The 18382-nt window shown below is 43.3% G+C and overlaps 1 protein-coding gene across 8 annotated transcripts in view; it reads right to left on the bottom strand.

The window, feature by feature from the left end:
- Nucleotides 1-18382, bottom strand: part of KCTD1 (potassium channel tetramerization domain containing 1) — a 200444-nt gene that overhangs the window by 6706 nt on the left and 175356 nt on the right. For all 8 annotated transcript variants that reach the window (XM_065533966.2, XM_065533968.2, XM_065533969.2 and 5 more), the window contains one exon: nucleotides 15952-16096. In XM_065533966.2, the coding sequence (XP_065390038.1) occupies nucleotides 15952-16096 (145 nt within the window). The remainder of the gene's footprint in view (nucleotides 1-15951; nucleotides 16097-18382) is intronic.

Raw genomic sequence — 18382 nt, 5'->3', positions numbered from 1 at the left:
GTCTCACGGGCCTAGCCTTGAACTGCTTTAAGCCACCAGGTGTTCTTTTATTCTCTCTTGACCATCCTGGCTCCATTTTTTCCTTTACTATGTTGTTCTATCTGATCTCCAGAGTAGAGCCACTGCTGCGCCATGGGGAGCAGATGACAGAGAACAGCCGAGTGCTCGTGCTTCTCTCCGGGGGCCGCTCACCATGCTGCCTTGCCTCTAAGCACTGGCCGGCTGGAGAACTGAAATGGTCCTTCTTGCTGCGTTCCCATTTTCTGCACACGGTGAAGTGCACGCTGGCCATTCATTTTCTTGGCAGGCTCCTTTGTGTCTGTCTGTCTATCCTGCCTAACACCCGCTCACAGTTTCAGCTCATCAGAAATGAACCTGCAAAGCAGAGTCAGTCCCGCTGGCTGCTGTCTTTAGAAACCTCCTTTCCTTCCTTAAACGGGATCATTTAACTTGACTCTCTAAGTACCATGGTTTTTAAAGTTTAGTGTGTTTTTGTTAGGTTCTCTGGCCTTGTGCTTATTTCCTTCAGGCCTCTGAATCTTCAGAAATCTTTCCTTAAGCCTTTGTTCTAATCTGGCAATGTCCTTTCTGGGGCTTTTATAAACTTGAGATGACTGGTCTCTTGTTTCCAAGGTTCTTGGTGAAAATAGGCAGGGGTTTATGTGGCAGCAGCAGGTTCAGCACCTGTGTTTCTGAAGGAAATGAATTCACAACATCCACTTTTCCTCCCTTCTGAGCAATGAGCTTTCAGCAAAGCAACTCAAGAGTGTGCTAGCTGCTGTCACTCTTCTGCCCTGGTCCCATATCCATTTTATCTTCTGTGATTAAGAAAGCACCATCTGGCCAGGCACAGTGCTCACACCTGTAATTCCAGCACTTTGGAAGGCAGAGGCAGGAGGATTACTTGAGGCCAGGAGTTCCAGACCAGCCTGGGCAACAAAGGGAGACCCCATTTCTACAAAAAGTGAAAATATCAGCTGGACGTGGTGGCCTGGGCCTGTGGTCCCAGCGAAGTTGAGGCTGCAGTGAGCTATGTTTGCATCACTGCACTCCAGCCTAGGAGATCAAGAAAGACCCATCAAAAAAAAAAAAAAAGCACCATCCGTATTTCTTGCTTAGCCCCATATACAGTTAAAGGGAAACCAGTTACTCACAGACCTATTATCATGTTTAAATCATTTCAAAATCTTAGAATATTGTTTTCTTTTTTTTGAGATGGCGTTTCGCTCTTGTCGTCCAGGCTGGAGTACAGTGGCATGATCTCGGTTCTCTGCAACCTCTGCCTCCTGGGTTCAAGCGATTCTCCATCCTCAGCCTTCCAAGTAGGTGAGATTACAGGCGCCTGCCACTACGCCCGGCTAATTTTTTGTATTTTTAGTAGAGACAGGGTTTCGCCATGTTGGCCAGTCTGGTCTCAAACTTCTGACCTCAGGTGATCCGCCTGCCTTGGCCTCCCGAAATGCTGGGATTACAGGCATGAGCCACCATGCCTGGCCTGAATACATACTTTTAAATAATTTAAGATTTACAATAATTTTACAGATGAGCTTCCCTAAGATCCTGAGGACAGGTACATGGGACCAGAAAACAGACATGGGTGGTGGACTCCAAAATGCAAACAGGCCGGGTTTTGAAACTTCTTTCTTGATTAAATAATTGGAGTTCAGAAAACATCCTCCCTAGAGGGAGGAAAACGATATATTCAGTGTAACAGGTTCCTACTGCTGCTGTGAGAAACTACCCCAACTTTGGTGGCTTAAAACAACACAAATTTATTCCCTTACAGTTCTCCAGGTCAGAAGTCGGAAATGGATCTCACTGGGCCGAAGTCATGGTGCCAGCAGGGATGCCTTCCTTCTGGAGGCTGTGGGGACAAATCCACTTCCTCATCTTTTCCAGCATCCAGAGGCTGCGAGAATTCCTTGGCCCATGGCCAGCACGCACATCACTTCCCTCATCCCATCTTCTCTAACCCCGGCCCTCCTGCCTCCCTCAAATAAGGACCCCTGTGATTATACAGAGCCCGCCTGGATTATCCAGGCTAATCCCCCCATCTCAAGACCCTTAACTTAATCACATCTGCAAAGTCCTCTTTGCCATGTCAGGCATCGTATTCACAGGTTCTGAGGACTGGGGCAAACTTCCCCTCACAGTCAATGGTTCCGCAAAACAGTTCAAAGGCTTATTTTCTGAATGTACCTGAGGTTTTACTCAGTAGCTGACAGGTCCTTAACACTCAAAAGGCAACTCAACTGTTCACCTATTTCATTTTAAAACCTGTGTAGGTGCCAGATGCCATGGAAGGCACCGTGAGCACAAAAAGGATTTTTCTCTGGGGAATGTCTCTAATACCTCCCAGGAGCTCTCGCTCTCCCCATCCCCAGGCTCAGGGCAGTGGGATCCTGCTCTTGGGACCCTCGGCAGTGGGTGGTTCCCTAGCAGGCAGGGCACCTATGTATCAGGGGTACCACCAACAAAGCAGGGGTGCCAAGAAAATGAGAGGATTTTACCTTTTCCATTTCCAAAACAGCATCCAAGTAGTGGTCATCACAAGAAAAGACAGATCTCTGCAGCACTTACTTTCCTTTGGTTGTAAAGGTTTTGTTTTTCTTGTCAGGGACGGGAGGTTGGGGGAGTGGCCACTGTAGTTTTTTCAGTGTTTGGGGTACTAAAGCTCTTCATTGCCCTGGCTTGTCATACTCCTTTGGGCTGGAATAATTTCCTTCCTTCTTTCCTTCCTTTCCTTCCTTTCCTTCCTTTCCTTCCTTTCCTTCCTTCCTTCCTTCCTTTCTTTCTTTTTATGGAGTTTCTCTCTCATTGCCCAGGCTGGAGTGCAATGGCATGATCTTGGCTCACTGCAACCTCTGCCTCCCAGGTTCAAGAGATTCTCCTGCCTCAGCCTCCAGAGTAGCTGGGATTACAGGCGCCCGCCACGAGGCCCGGCTAATTTTTGTATTTTTAGTAGAGACAGGGTTTTGCGATGTTGGCCAGGCTGGTCTTGAACTCCTGATTTCAGGCGATCTGCTCACCTCAGCCTCCCATAATGCTGGGATTACAGGTGTGAGCCACCATGCCTGGCCCATTCTTTCTTTTCTTCAAAGCCTGGAGGGACTGGCCCATGTGCCCCTTTTCTCCTGCCACTACTTGATACTTCTCACCAGGCAGTCCCCTCCCCATCCAGGGGCACTGACTCCCAGCTTCTCCTGACTACTCTTGTTTCCTGGGTCAAGGATACCCAGACTAGGATTAGTCTTGATGGCTACTGAAAGAAATGAAAGCAGCAGCAGTGTCCCGTCTATGCCCTGTCACTGTCTCCACTCCCCATCTTACAGACAGAAGCACACACAGGTGGTCGTGCCAGGGTGCTGGTGGCGGGACGGAAGGCAGGCCCACCAGCATTCTGAAACAACACCCTGGCTTGGTAAGTCACGAGGACGCCACACCACAGGAGCTAGGCCTGATGTCTAGAGCGTGCTGAGGGTGGGGACCAGAGACACCATCAGAGATGGTGCCGGGGCTGGGGCTGGCCGCTCTCCCATCTTCCCAGTCCTGCCTCCGGGAAAATATCCTTGGGAGGAGAAAAGAGGGCATGGGCAGTACTAGACAGTGCCAGTCAACAGACCACAGATACAGCCTCGGTGGCGGCAGCTGAGGCCGTGGTCTGGGGCATGTCCTGAGTGGGCACTCCCGCAAGTACCGGTGAAGAAACTCCAGTGAGTGGGGGCCTACCCAGGTTGCCACTCTGCCTTCTCCGAGAAAGTTCTACCCACAGGAATGAGGACCTAGAAGCAATGTGTGTGTTGCCACATTGGCTAAAGGGCAGGCATCGGAGCCAAGCCGAGCCAATCAGATGGTGTCTCTGTAGGACCAAGGGAGGGAAAAGAGGCCCTGGGCTTGCTGAGACTGGCACATGTTAATGGCAGCTCCTGCAATTGAAGTCCTCAGGGCGGTCCTGGTGTTTCCACCCCTGAGAGAAAGCTTCCACTAATTCTGTGAGATAAACTAGTAAGCGCTTCCTGTCAATACTCCCTTTAACTTTTCCTTAAGCTGGCGACTGGTTCTCCAGCAGGAGTAATTTTGACACTAGAGGACATTTAGCAAGGTCTGGAGACACTCTTGGTTGTTGCAACCAGGAAGCGGGTGCTAGTGGAATTTGATGGGTAGGGAGGGATGCTGCTGAAAACCCTACATTGCACAGGACACCCCCATCACAAAGAATTGTTTGGCCCCAAATGTTACTCTGAGCTTGACAGAGATCGTTTTTATTGCAGCCTAAGGAGCATGCAACTCACCTTGATCCAATGATCAGTTCATTCCTAGCATCATTAATGGTGGCTCAACCACATGCCTTTGCTACTGTGATGTAACATGAAGCAAACAGCATCACTGTGATGTATTCTCCCCAACATGTCTAACTTAAACCCATCATGTCTTTAGAGATGACTTCCAGTTTACAGGAAACCAGGGGATAGATTCATGAGCTAAACTACACACGACAAGGCCCAGTCTCCAGCAAGCTGTAAAAGGCATTGTGGGGTCAAGCAGGGAAACTCGAATATAATTGCGGAATTAGAGGAAATAATTGGTTTTTTTTTTTGAAAATGGAAAGGTAAAGGTTATTGTCCAAAATAAGCACAGGAAAAGATCCAGAAGGCTACTCACTAATGTTTTACCATTGGCAAGCTGAGTGGTGGGAACATATGGTATAGTTTTTTTTTTCTTTTGGTTTGTTTATATTTTTAAATTTTCTACAATGTACATGTACTTCTTCTATAATATTAAAACGTTATTAAACATAAAAAATAGAGGTTGGTTGTGGTGGTGGCTCACACCTGTAATCCCAGCACTTTGGGAGGCTGAGGCAGGAGGATTGCTTGAGCCCAGGAGTTTGAGATCAACTTATGGCAGCATAGTGAGACTCTGTCTCTACAAAAAATGAAAACTTAGCTGACGCATCTCCAAGACAATCCTAAGTCAAAAGAACAAAGCTGGAGGCATCACGCTACCTGACTTCAAACTATACTACAAGGCTACAGTAACCAAAACAGCATGGTACTGGTACCAAAACAGAGATATAGACCAATGGAACAGAACAGAGTCCTCAGAAATAATACCACACATCTACAGCCATCTGATCTTTGACAAACCTGAGAGAAACAAGAAATGGGGAAAGGATTCCCTATTTAATAAATGGTGCTGGGAAAATTGGCTAGCCATAAATAGAAAGCTGAAACTGGATCCTTTCCTTACTCCTTATATGAAAATTAATTCAAGATGGATTAGAGACTTAAATGTTAGACCTAATACCATAAAAACCCTAGAGGAAAACCTAGGTAGTACCATTCAGGACATAGGAATGGGCAAAGACTTCATGTCTAAAACACCAAAAGCAACGGCAGCAAAAGCCAAAATTGACAAATGGGATCTCATTAAACTAAAGAGCTTCTGCACAACAAAAGAAACTACCATCAGAGTGAACAGGCAACCTACAGAATGGGAGAAAATTTTTGCAATCTACTCATCTGACAAAGGGCTAATATCCAGAACCTACAAAGAACTCAAACAAATTTACAAGAAAAAAACAAACAATCCCATCAAAAAGTGGGCAAAGGATATGAACAGACATTTCTCAAAAGAAGACATTCATACAGCCAACAGACACATGAAAAAATGCTCATCATCACTGGCCATCAGAGAAATGCAAATCAAAACCACAATGAGATACCATCTCACACCAGTTAGAATGGCGATCATTAAAAAGTCAGGAAACAACAGGTGCTGGAGAGGATGTGGAGAAATAGGAACACTTTTACACTGTTGGTGGGATTGTAAACTAGTTCAACCATTATGGAAAACAGTATGGCGATTCCTCAAGGATCTAGAACTAGATGTACCATATGACCCAGCCATCCCATAACTGGGTATATACCCAAAGGATTATAAATCATGCTGCTATAAAAACACATGCACACGTATGTTTATTGCAGCACTATTCACAATAGCAAAGACTTGGAATCAACCCAAATGTCCATCAGTGACAGACTGGATTAAGAAAATGTGGCACATATACACCATGGAATACTATGCAGCCATAAAAAAGGATGAGTTCGTGTCCTTTGTAGGGACATGGATGCAGCTGGAAACCATCATTCTTAGCAAACTATCACAAGAACAGAAAACCAAACACTGCATATTCTCACTCATAGGTGGGAACTGAACAATGAGATCACTTGGACTCGGGAAGGGGAACATCACACACCGGGACCTATCATGGGGAGGGGGGAGGGGGGAGGGATTGCATTGGGAGTTATACCTGATGTAAATGACGAGTTGATGGGTGCTGACGAGTTGATGGGTGCAGCACACCAACATGGCACAAGTATACATATGTAACAAACCTGCACATTATGCACATGTACCCTAGAACTTAAAGTATAATAATAAAAAATAAATTAAAAAAAAAAAAAAAACTTAGCTGAGTGTGGTGGTGCAAGCCTGCAGCCCCAGCTACTGCGGGGGCACTGAGTCGGGAGGACTGCTTGAGCCTGGGAGGCTGAGACTGCAGTGAGCTATGATTGCACCACTACATTCCACCCTGGGTGACAGCACAAGACCCTGTCTCAAAAAATTTTTTTAAGGCTGGGCACAATGGCTCATGCCTGTTATCCTAGCACTTTGGGAGGCTGAGGTGGGTGGATCACCTGAGGTCAGAAGTTCAAGATCAGCCTATCGATATGGTGAAAACCCATCTCCACTAAAAATACAAAAATTAGCTGGGCATGGTGGTGGGTGCCTGTAATCCCAGCTACTCGGGAGGCTGAGACAGGAGAATCACTTGAACCCAGGAGGTGGAGGTTGCAGTGAGCCGAGATCGTGCCATTGCACTCTAGCCTGGGTGACAGAGCGAGACTCTGTCTCAAAAAAAAAAAAAAAAAAAAATTTTTTTAAATTAATTTAAAAAATACCCAATAGACTTTTGAACATATCCAGGGCTAGGTAAGTTGGGAGCTGCCTGCCAGAAAATTTGTCTATGTCTAGGAATGGTGGACATTCATACAGATAGAACATGAAAGATGTGAGCAACATGGGGGACACTTACCAAAGACAACATTAAAGATACAAGGCTACAGAGAGAGAGAGAGAGAGAGAGAGAATTGTATGGTTCTCCATAAAAAATGGGGCCAAAGCTCTAGACTCTTGGTGTGCTGAGAGCTGCAACCACATGTGTGCATGTGTGAATATGCATGCGTACATGTGCATGTGCAGGGCATAAAGCAAAAATGAGCAAATCAGTAAAACTGGAGGGAGGGGAAAATTAAGGGAAGAGGGGCAGTCATGTCCATAATAAAACACTGCAGAAAAGCTCTGCAGTCACTTATGCAGAGACCAGATCTCAACAGCTTTCCATGGAAGCCAGGACACAAGCGGCTGCCACTGAAATGGTGTTCTAAAATATGAAATTATCTCAAAGATGAAATGGGTATCCAGCTTGGACAGCACATTTGCAGAATGAGATTTTAGGGGTGGAGGATCTTGTTTTCTCAGGATTGCATGCACTTGCTCACGCAGTATTAAACGGCTAGGGAGAGAAGCAGGTAATCAACAAACATTCTCCCCAGCAAACGTAGTGAAAGAGATTCTCTCCTCATGCAAAAAACCATGTCCCAGTTGGGCGCGGTGGCTCACACCTATAATCCCAGCACTTTGGGAGGCTGAGGCAGCCAGATCACTTGAGGTCAAGAGTTTGAGGCCAGCCTGGCCAACATGGTGAAACCCCGTTTGTATTAAAAATGTAAAAATTAGCCGAGCGTGGTGGCACACGCCTGTAGTTCCAGCTACTTGGGAGGCCGAGGAAAGAGAACTGCTTGAACCCGGGAGGCAGAGGTTGCAGTGAGCCGAGATTGCGCCACTGCACTCCAGCCTGGGCGACAGAGCAAGACCTCAAAGAAACCAAAAAACCCCAAAAACCATGTCCCTCCCAGGTAAAAGAGAAAACTCTGACGAGGAAGAAAGCACCAATAGTACTGTTCGGGACGCACAGACTCAAAGCTCCTCTGTGTACCTGTATTTGTGACTCCTGTAAACTGCACTGCTCCTGCTGATGCAGTTCCATCACCAGCCACCAGAGCGGAAGGACCCCTTCAGCTTCCGCTGCCCCTCCCAGGTTCCAGAACACCCGGTACTGTAATTTACAGCCTGTCACCCAGAGGTTCTGTGGGAAATGTTTTAAGGCCCTGGGATACGTGAGTTTCATTTGACATGCTTTTGTTTGTTTTTCCTCAAGCGTGGGTTACAGCTAAATCCTTAGCCAATTAAAGGGTGTGTTTGGTACTTAGGATTGATAAATAGCAGGTCTTTAAAGGCTCTGGAATCCTCAGGAAGCACGCAAAAGGTGCAGAGAAGCAGCTGTGCCAATCCTCGGCAGGTGGGCGGGTGAGTCCTTAAGGAAACCGGCCGCAGCTGAACTCCGTGTGGACGTTTTTCCCTCCCCAGCATCTAACCTGAATGCTCTTGGAGGAAAAATAACAACTGCTATGTAGGTTTATGTGCTGAGCGTTAAACCAAAGTACATGCCTAAAATACCTGGCTCAGTTTCTGGAACATACTGCAACTAAAAATGAATGGCTATTATCATTTCTAACTGTAATTCCCAATATATTCGTTTGTGATTCCCTGCAGCCTGCATCCTTTTTAATAATGGGAATTATAAATTAATATTATTCTGATAAGCAGCACACAATGATGATATTATATACCTGTTTTATATTTTCTACTTAGTCCTATATAACTTTGAAAAGAAGTGCATTGCCTACTCACATTTAGATTGCAGTTTCCTGCATCTCTTTTAACCCTTTTTTGCTGTATTTCAATGAATTAATACTAAGCAATGATTATGTGCCCAACACACAATATCCTCTGGAAAAACATAAAAATGTCCCTGCCTGGAGAATCGCTTGAACCTGGGAGGCAGAGGATGCAGTGAGCCAAGATTGCAACACTGACCATCTCAAAAAAAAAAAAAAAGAAAAAAGAAAAAAAAAAAAAGTCCTTGCCTGCAAGAACTTTATAAAATGCAGCAAGGAAGTGAAGATATATACACAAAATATCCAGAGTCCAAACATCAGAAAGTAGATCAGCAGGTTTCAGATGAACTGTGGGAGCCAGAGCCTAGTTTGAATGTGAACCTCACTCCACTCATCTATTTACCCATCCATGCGTTCATTCACTCATGCCACAAATATTTACATGCTTAATATGTGGCAGGTGCTGAGCGTGTGGGACAGATGCTGCTGGCTAGCTTCCCTAACAGCCATTTCAACCTCTCTCCCTTGCCTATTTCTCTTACTACAGAGGCTAAAAATAAGCAAAAAAAAAAAAAAAAAAAAAAAAAAAAAAATCCCTTTCTCAGCCACCAAGGGGAGGCTCCGTTCTGGCCAATGAGCCACAAAGGGAAAGTCTTCTGTGGGATTGTCTGACAAGGACAGAGTCTTGTGAGTTGAAAAGCTGTCTGCCCCTTTTTCCTGCCTTGACTGAGGATGTGACGCCTGGAATGGCGATGCCTGGTGCCGTGATGCAGTCACCATATGATCTTGAGGTGACAGGCATGAGGCCAGAATGTCAACACTGAGGATGGCAAAACGAAAAGACAGAAAGCCTCCTGGTCCTTGATAACATTGCTGGGCAGATACCTCTGCCAACAACCACAGGCCTCTGACTTCTCACGTGAGAAAAATGAATCTCCAATAGTGTAAGCCACTGTTCATTGGCTGTTCCCACTCTCGTGGCCGGAAGCATCCCTACCTCACAGCTGGCCAGATGGTGCTGCACAGTGAGTGATAGACGCACTGCGTGTGCATGGAGAATCGGGGGTACAGGTGAGCCTAAGCTACACTGGGCCCAGGTAGGTTTGCTGGGGGATGTGGTGAAAAAGATGAGTCCTGAATTCCAGTAAAGGCCAGGGGAATGGCTGTGTAGGCGCACAGAGGGGCATTTGTCAGGGGGCAAGAGGAGGGTGTGTCTGAGGGACAGAGAGAAGTCCTGTAGGGACATGTGGAGGGTGAGAGTGGGTGAGGTGGGCAGAGGCTAGAGCCTTCTGGGCCTTGTGGGCTGTGACAGGGATGTGGTGCTTTGCTCTGTGAGACAGAGGAATGAATGGAAGAAGCCGTGGCTGCTCATTTCTGCTTGACCCTCTGACTCTGGGAGGACGTGCAGCTCTCCAGGAAAATGCCTTGAAGACACAACAGAGCCGAGCATACGGCCCCCCCAGGTCTCCTGCCTGAGTCACTACATTCCTTAAGAGATACATGACCCTAGTCCTTGCCTTTTCTTCCATATGAGATAACGTCTGACAGGTTGGTGAGGACGCTTCTGTAATCTATAACATGCTGTACTCTTACACCCAAAGCTCGATGTATTCTGCTTGTGGCGTCTGAGCAAGCATCATGTGATTTTCCGAGTACTGAACCTCCACCGCCTGTATACAAGCTGTGGGCTGAAATCCTGTGTAGGACCTCAGTAAGACTTCTGAGTCGAACTAACTTTAATTCTTGAAAAGCTTGGTTTATCTTCTTCATTCCACAGTTTCAGGAACAAGAGAAAGTCCCTGCAGAGTTTCAAGCAGGAGCAACTCCTGATACAGTATCCTTTTTAAAAAGTGTCACATGGTCAGGGATGGGGTAGGAGATAGTGGCCGGGAGAGAGAGAGGTGGGTGTAACTGTCAAAGGACTAGAGGAAGGATCCTTGTGGTGATGGAACTGTTCCGAACCTTGACTGTATCACTGTCAATATCCTGGTTGTGATAGTATTTTGCAAGATGTTATTACTGGGGGGAGCTGGGTAACACAGCATCTCTATTATTTCTTACAACTGCATGCAAATCTATAATGATGTCAAAATTAAAAGTTGAATTTTTAAAAAGCATCTCAGTTTCCATGCAGAGAATGAGTCAAAAAGGGGTTAAGAGTGGGAGAGTGGACTCCAATTATGAAGCCATTCCAAGGAGTCCAGAGAGCTGCTGGGCCTTGGGCTAGGGAGGTAGGATGAGGGCCGTGGACTGATTCGCGATGCGTCCAGGAGGTTAAGATGACGGACGCACTGACAGATCACGTGTGGGAGGCAAAGAAGAGGAAAAAGTCCAGAAGGACTGCAGGTTCCTTCCTTGAGCAAGTAGGTGGATCTGGCATCTTTTACCGAGATAGGATACAAAGGAAGAGGAGCAGATTTTGTTCTTGGTGGTGGTGGTGGCAGAGGGGGAGGCAGGCAGAGGGAGCTCATTTTTGGGCATGTAAAGTTTAAAGAGCGAATGAACTATCCAGGCAGGGATTCTGAGTCAGTATTTGGAAATGCGATCAGCTAAACATGAGGTGATTTTCATATTTGTACTAACCAAACCTTCTCCTGATGAAGTCCAGGCCATATATAACTTAGCAAAAAATATGAAATCCTATGGCAGTTTTTCCTTACTAGTATACATGTCTGTAGCTGTGACGACTTGACTTCTTTTTTGACAACTTTATTTTAAAATTGTTATTTTATTGTTTTATTTTAATGACCTAAGTCCTATGTGAATGCCTGCTCATTGTAAAAACTAATGATAAAATTCATACCAAAGCATATGGAACTAAAAGTGAAATATTCTCCCTTACCTCTTTCCAATTCTACTGCCTTTCCTCTAGGAAAAGATGAGAGAGTAAGAAGTCATTCCCCCACCTCTCCACATCATGCTTTGGCCCTTCTCTCTACAAGAGCTTACTTGCTCCCCAAAGTGGGAAAGGGTCCAGAGCTGACTGGGGAGCGCCTGACATTGGTGGCGCCAGGTTGGACTAGCGGCCGATCACTGCTGGAATCTGTGCCCTGAGCAGGGACCCAGCTTCCTGACTCCTCTTCCTGTCGCCACGTGCAGCAAGCATCTGCTTTTGAGAACAGGCCTCGTTCTCTCCCTAGGTCTCTCTGTTTCACCTGCAGCTGCTGTGGGATGCTGGCCTGCTCTCTTCAACTATGCTATTCATCAGCCGTGGCCTCGAAGACGTGGGGCTGCTGTCTAAACCCAGTCAGTTCCCTTGATCATGTCTGAGAGTGTGTGACCCCAGGTGCAGACTGAGGGCTGGAGGTAGAGACTGCACTTTGGCCTTGGGCCTGCAGAGTGCTGTCTAATTCAGCTATGATCTGAGAGCCCTGGATAAAATTTTTGCTCAAATTAATAAAGTAGCATGGAGAAAAAGGCAGGAAAGAGGTTCAAAAGTTGTCATGCCAAGAAAAAACTGTATACACTACGTTGAAAATTATCCTTGAACAGCCTCTAGGAAGGTACCATATTAGAAACTGCTCCTTGGAATACCATGCAGCCATAAAAAGGAACGAGATCATGTCCTTTGCAGGGATATGGATGAAGCTAGAAGCCATTATCCTCAGCAAACGATAACACAGGAACAGAAAACCAAAAACTGTATGTTCTCACTTATAAGTGGGAGCTGAACAATGAGAACACAAGGACACAGGGAGGGGAACAACACACACTGGGGCCTGTAGGGGTAGGAGGAGGGAGAGCATCAGGATACATAACTAATGCATGCAGGGCTTAATACCTAGGTGATGGGTTGACAGGTGCAGCAAACCACCATGACATATGTTTACCTATGTAATAAACCTGCACGTCCTGCACACGCATCCCAGAACTTGAAATAAAATAGCAACAATAATAATAATAAAAAAGAAATCGCTCCTCAATATGCTTCCTTTCCTGAGCTGGAAGAGATCACTACTGATGAAGCGGCTTTTGCTTAGGAGCCATGTTGCACAAACCAAGCCCGCATGTCTTCAAACCCTGGAATCAAGCTCAGTGCAGTGAGATGCACGCCATTGAGGGGGCCTTGGGAATTGCCCTTGGCTGGGAGCAGTGGGCTCCTGCGCCTTCCTCAGGCTCATTCCAGGGCTGCGGGAAGCTCATTCACTGGCTGCAGTTATTACACTCTCTCTATTTTCTTGCCAGTTGCATATAGTTGTTTCCATGTAAAATAAATATGCACATGATGCAACTCCTCTGTGCTCTCTTTTCCATTTGGCTAATAATCCTTGGCATGTGCCCCACTGTTCAAAATCCTGAAGGAGAAGATAAATAAGGGGCCCCTGAGCTTCTCATGAACTTGGGATCTACCCTTCTGGATCTTTTTCTATGCATTTATATATGCATACATACCTGATCTTTTACATAAATAGAAACATACTACACATATGGTTCTGCAACTTAATATTTTCACTGAATCATGGAATTATGGGATTTCCCCCGCACATATCAACAGATATAGATCTAACACATCTTTCAAACTAGTCCATAGTATGGATAGTCTATAATATTTGTAACCATTTGCCACTGCTGAACTTTCTTTTTTAGAAAGTCCAGTTTTTGCTATTATAAACATGACTATAATAAACATCCTACATATAAATATCTTTATATATTTATGTGACTATTTCTAGCAGATCAAAGTGTATGTGTATTTGAAACTTTAATATTTACTGCTGAATTGTCCTGCAAAAATGTTTAATGATTTTTACTTCCAACCACACTGTATGTTAGGGAACTAACACTGTATATTATACATCTTTTAAAATTTTGCCAATCTAATGGATAAAAGGGAGTATCTCATTTTATTTTTGTTTCTTTGATACAAAAGAGACTGAATGCCTTTTCAAATGTTTAATGCCAATTTCTGTTTTTTTCTTTGGGAAAATTTTGTTCATAGCTAAAAAATTTTTTCCACTGGGTTGTTTGTATGTTTCTTATAGATTTTTAAGATAGATCTTTTAGGACAGGTATTCATCTTTTGTTGCAAATATTTCTTATGGTCTGACACTTATCTTTTATTTGTATATGATGTCTTTAACTCAACTATTTTTTTTTTAAAGGATAGCTTCTGGGTAGGAAGTCTCATTTAGACAGGCCCTTTCTGCCTCAAAATTATACTTTTAGAAATTTCAGGGCCGGGCGCGGTGGCTCAAGCCTGTAATCTCAGCACTTTGGGAGGCTGAGACGGGTGGATCACGAGGTCAGGAGATCGAGACCATCCTGGCTAACATGGTGAAACCCCGTCTCTACTAAAAAATACAAAAAACTAGCCGGGCAAGGTGGTGGGCGCCTGTAGTCCCAGCTACTCGGGAGGCTGAGGCAGGAGAATGGCGTGAACCCAGGAGGCGGAGCTTGCAGTGAGCCGAGATCACGCCACTGCACTCCAGCCTGGGCGACAGAGCGAGACTCCGTCTCAAAAAAAAAAAAAAAAAAGAAATTTCTTTGTATTTTTTCCTAATACTTTTATTGCCCTTGTTTTTGTATTTATTTTTGAAATTTTGTGAATTTATGATGTAGGGCAGGGCTCTGGCTTTACAATTCCCTCAAATGTCTCAGTGCTGATCGTCTCAGCGCCTATTACTGACTACTGCTTTCTTTTCCCACTGATGTGAAATGCCACCTTTATAGTACATCCAATTCCTGTGTACCTGTACATCTATCTCTGGACCCTACTCTTCTCCATTGATTTGTATATTTCAGCGCTGTCAGAACCACACCTTTAAATTAACATAGCTCGAAAGTCTGTTTTGACATTGGTAGGACACATCCACATTACCCACCTTTATCACCATCACTATGACCAGAAATACTTTTTTTTTTTTTTAGCTATCCTTACACTTTTTTTTCTTCTACACAAACTTTATAAATGGTTCAAATTTCATTTTGAAAACTCTATTACTTAAGTGGGTTTGTCCTGACTATACAGAATAATTTGAGGATAACTGACATCTTAACAATATTGAGGTTTCCCATCCAGGAACCTAGAATGTTTCCTCATTTATTCAACTGTTTTACAGTTGTATGGAGAGATTTGTGGTTTTCTTAATCAGCCTTTGCTTGTCTCTTGTTAGGTTTATTCCTAGCTGTTATAATTTTTGCTGTATATTTTTCTATTATAGTTTACAATTGGCTCTTGCTATTCTCTAAAAAGGCTATTGACTGGCCGGGCACAGTGGCTCATACTTGTAATCCCAGCATGTTGGGAGGCTGAGGCAGGCGGATCACCTGAGGTATGGAGTTTGAGACCAGCCTGCCCAACATGGCGAAACCCCATCTCTACTAAAAATAGGAAAAATTAGCCTGGCGTGGTTGTGGGCACCTGTAATCCCAGCTACTCAGGAGGCTGAGGCAGGAGAATTGCTTGAACCCAGGAGGCAGAGGTTGCGGTGAGCCAAGATCACGCCTCTGCACTCCAACCTGGGAGACAAGAGCGAAACTCCGTCTCAAAAAAAAAAAAAAAAAAAAAGCTGTATATTGATCCTGAATTGAGCTGCTTTAATGAGTTCTTTATAAGTTCTAATAGCATTAAGTTGGCTCTTTAGAATCATCCATTTGAAGAAACATTATCAGCTGCAAAAATTACATTTTCGTAAATTCCCTTCTAATATTAACACTTTCTATTTGTTCTCCTTGTCTGACTCCATTGCCTAGAGTTACCAGCACAACGTGGGCTATCTCAGCGTGACTAACCTTAACACTTGTTTCTAACTGTAAAGGGAACAATTCTAAAATTTTACTGTTCATGTATGCTTTCGATTTCTGGGAGCGGGGAGGGGAAGTCTTCATTAAGCTAAGAAAGTTTTCTTTTATTCTCTAGCTCTCTAAGACATATCAGAAATGAGCTTTGAATTTAATCAACTCCTTTTCAGTTTGTTCAAGTGAATTATAATTCAATTCTTTAAATGCAAAGTGATCCTATTTTAGTCATGTAGAAGTTTAATGACCATATCCACTATTTCATGAATACAGCATAACCATGTGAAAGAGAACTCTGGCACCTTTCGAGTTGGTGTATGTTAATAATGTAGAACTAGAAATATGTTTTTGGAGCACATAAAAAAAATCACATATTTATGCTATTGGTGATTTAACATGGATCCCTCACCTTGAAATCATCAGGAATGAGGAGTTTGGATGTTCGTAGAAAATTCAAGATATATCTGAACATCTGTCCATCTCTGTCAATGAAATAGTGCTGTTTGAGACTGTCCAAAACAATGGGCTCTGTACCATCAAAAAGTCTTCCGATTCTGTGATAGAAAAGAGGGAACAGTGAAGACAATTAGATCAATTGTTCAGCCACTGAGACTAAGAGGTGACTTTTATCACTGTCAAAGGTAGCACTTTTGAAGATGGCAGTAGGGAAAAATCACGATTGTCTGCAAAGTGTTGGTCCCTGCTTGATAAATATCTCAGGATGAGACCATTCAAAATAGTCCTAGGCTCTGTCAAATAAATTCTTTTATTCACTGTCTTTCACCTGCAAAGAAAATGTTCCTGACGTGGTGATTATGGCTAACTGCTGTCACTGTAATGGAAGGTCACATCTTTCCCCGTGTTACTTAAAACAAGCTTCTCTGCTACTTAAAAAATGTTATTGCTCCAAAGTGTCTTTGAAACAGTTCTACTAAAAAAGCAATTTTGTTTTTAAGAAATCGTTTTCTGAGTTTTTGTCACCCATGAATCCCAAACTTTCTAAAAATAAGGCAAAGTCTATATGTTGACACCTACATTTAATGATAAAAAAAGAATAATTTAAAATACCACTCATCTAGGTGAATATGTTTTCCAATAACAATAGACACTACAGTTTCTTAGGTCTCAGCAACAAGCATTTTTAACAGCCACGCATCATTACAAAAAAATATTTGGCCACCCCCAAAATATGACCTGTTCAGGAACATGAGTAACTACGCTTAAAAACAAGAATCCATAATATGCTTTTCCCAATTTTGGAATGAACATTTGTATGGTGTGCTGCAGTTACAAGTGTTTTGCATCTATCATTTATCCCATTAATAAAGGCTGAACCTATACACATTAGTATATGCTCAGTTAATAGAAGGTGGTCATATCTATACTGTGAAAACACAGAGGGCTGGCTAATGACATGCAAACATTCCATATCAGAGAATAGAATAGAATTTACACACTAGAAATCAGTTCCTGTACCAAAAGGTACATTTTACTTTCATTAACAGTGTGGGCAGGCAAAGGGCTCCATTTTTTAACGAAAAGCTTTTGCTGATCTCCTAACAAATCTCTCTCTGATTTGGAATAACATCATTCTGTTGCTCTGAAGATCTTGAAATTATACATTTTCTAATCTTAGGTTGAAGTGGGGCAGGTGTAATGATAAATCAATAATTCCACCCCTCTTAAAATACAACAAACAAACAAGTAGGAAAGCTACTTTCCTCTCTCCCCCAAAAGAAAGGCATGTGAATTTTTGTTTCAACAAAAATCTTTTAAAGATAATTTTAAAACTCATGTTTTAAAATCATTTTTAAAAACCCATGTTACCTTACTCTGAAGGCAGTAAGGGCAAAGAGGAAAGCAAGTACATATGGTAGGGTTATTTTCTAAAATTCAATAAATATTTTTGAGCTACTGTTTTATCCAACTTTCCATGAATTGCCCGTGATTATCTAGGGTGTGGATTACAACCTTTCTGGGATTCTTTCACTGCATGCCACCTAGTCATTCATTTCTCACTGGCACATCAATCAAACAGTAGGCTTGAAACTAAACTATGCTTAGTCACTTACTTCTAATGTTTCCAGGACAATTTGATACAGGATGAAAAAGAATGAGATTTGTTTGCCTATTATTAAAACATTTTACTCTTCACTCTTAATAACATGATAAATTTCCAGTTGACAGGGGAAGAAAAGGGAGCTATATTAAGTGCTTTCCAGATGCCTTGTACCATCCTTAGTACTTTATATATGTAACAAACCCATTATCTTCATTTTAAAGATGAAGAAATAGGCTTGAAAAGATGACTAACTTGCCCAACTAGTTAAGCAGCATTGGGGGATCTGTGCACAGTCTGTCTGGTCCTAGAGGGGCCTCCCTTACAACAATCGGAATGAAAAGAATTACCAATATCGAATGAAAGCTTATGGTCTAGAGTTTTATTTCTGCCATATATTCGGGGAGTGAGAATTTTACAATGAAATCCAAGCACCTATACCGAAATAAGTCAGTATCAGTGATCCTGTCACTTTACTAAGAGAGGAAAAGTAGGTATTTTGTTCTTTTAAAAATCCTGTTTTTAAATTTTTAGATAAACTCTCATTTTCAGGTCTAGACTTGGATGTACGCTTGCACAGAATGAGTGATTAATAAACCTATACGGAGTGAACGTGTAAAGGAATCAGGACTGAGGAGTGCGGAATGAGAATGGGGTTTGGCTAGTTACTAGCTGTAATCTAGGTGAATCGACTTCTTTGTCTCCATTTCTTTTTAAAAATTAAGTCTCACTTTGTTTTATAAAATAACTTTAACTTTTTCTCGGGGTTGATGAGGAAATT

Source organism: Macaca fascicularis, chromosome 18 (genome assembly GCF_037993035.2).
Source record: "Macaca fascicularis isolate 582-1 chromosome 18, T2T-MFA8v1.1".
In the NCBI taxonomy this organism is placed as follows: Eukaryota; Metazoa; Chordata; class Mammalia; order Primates; family Cercopithecidae; genus Macaca; species Macaca fascicularis.
This window is presented reverse-complemented; position numbering and strand designations above follow the sequence as displayed.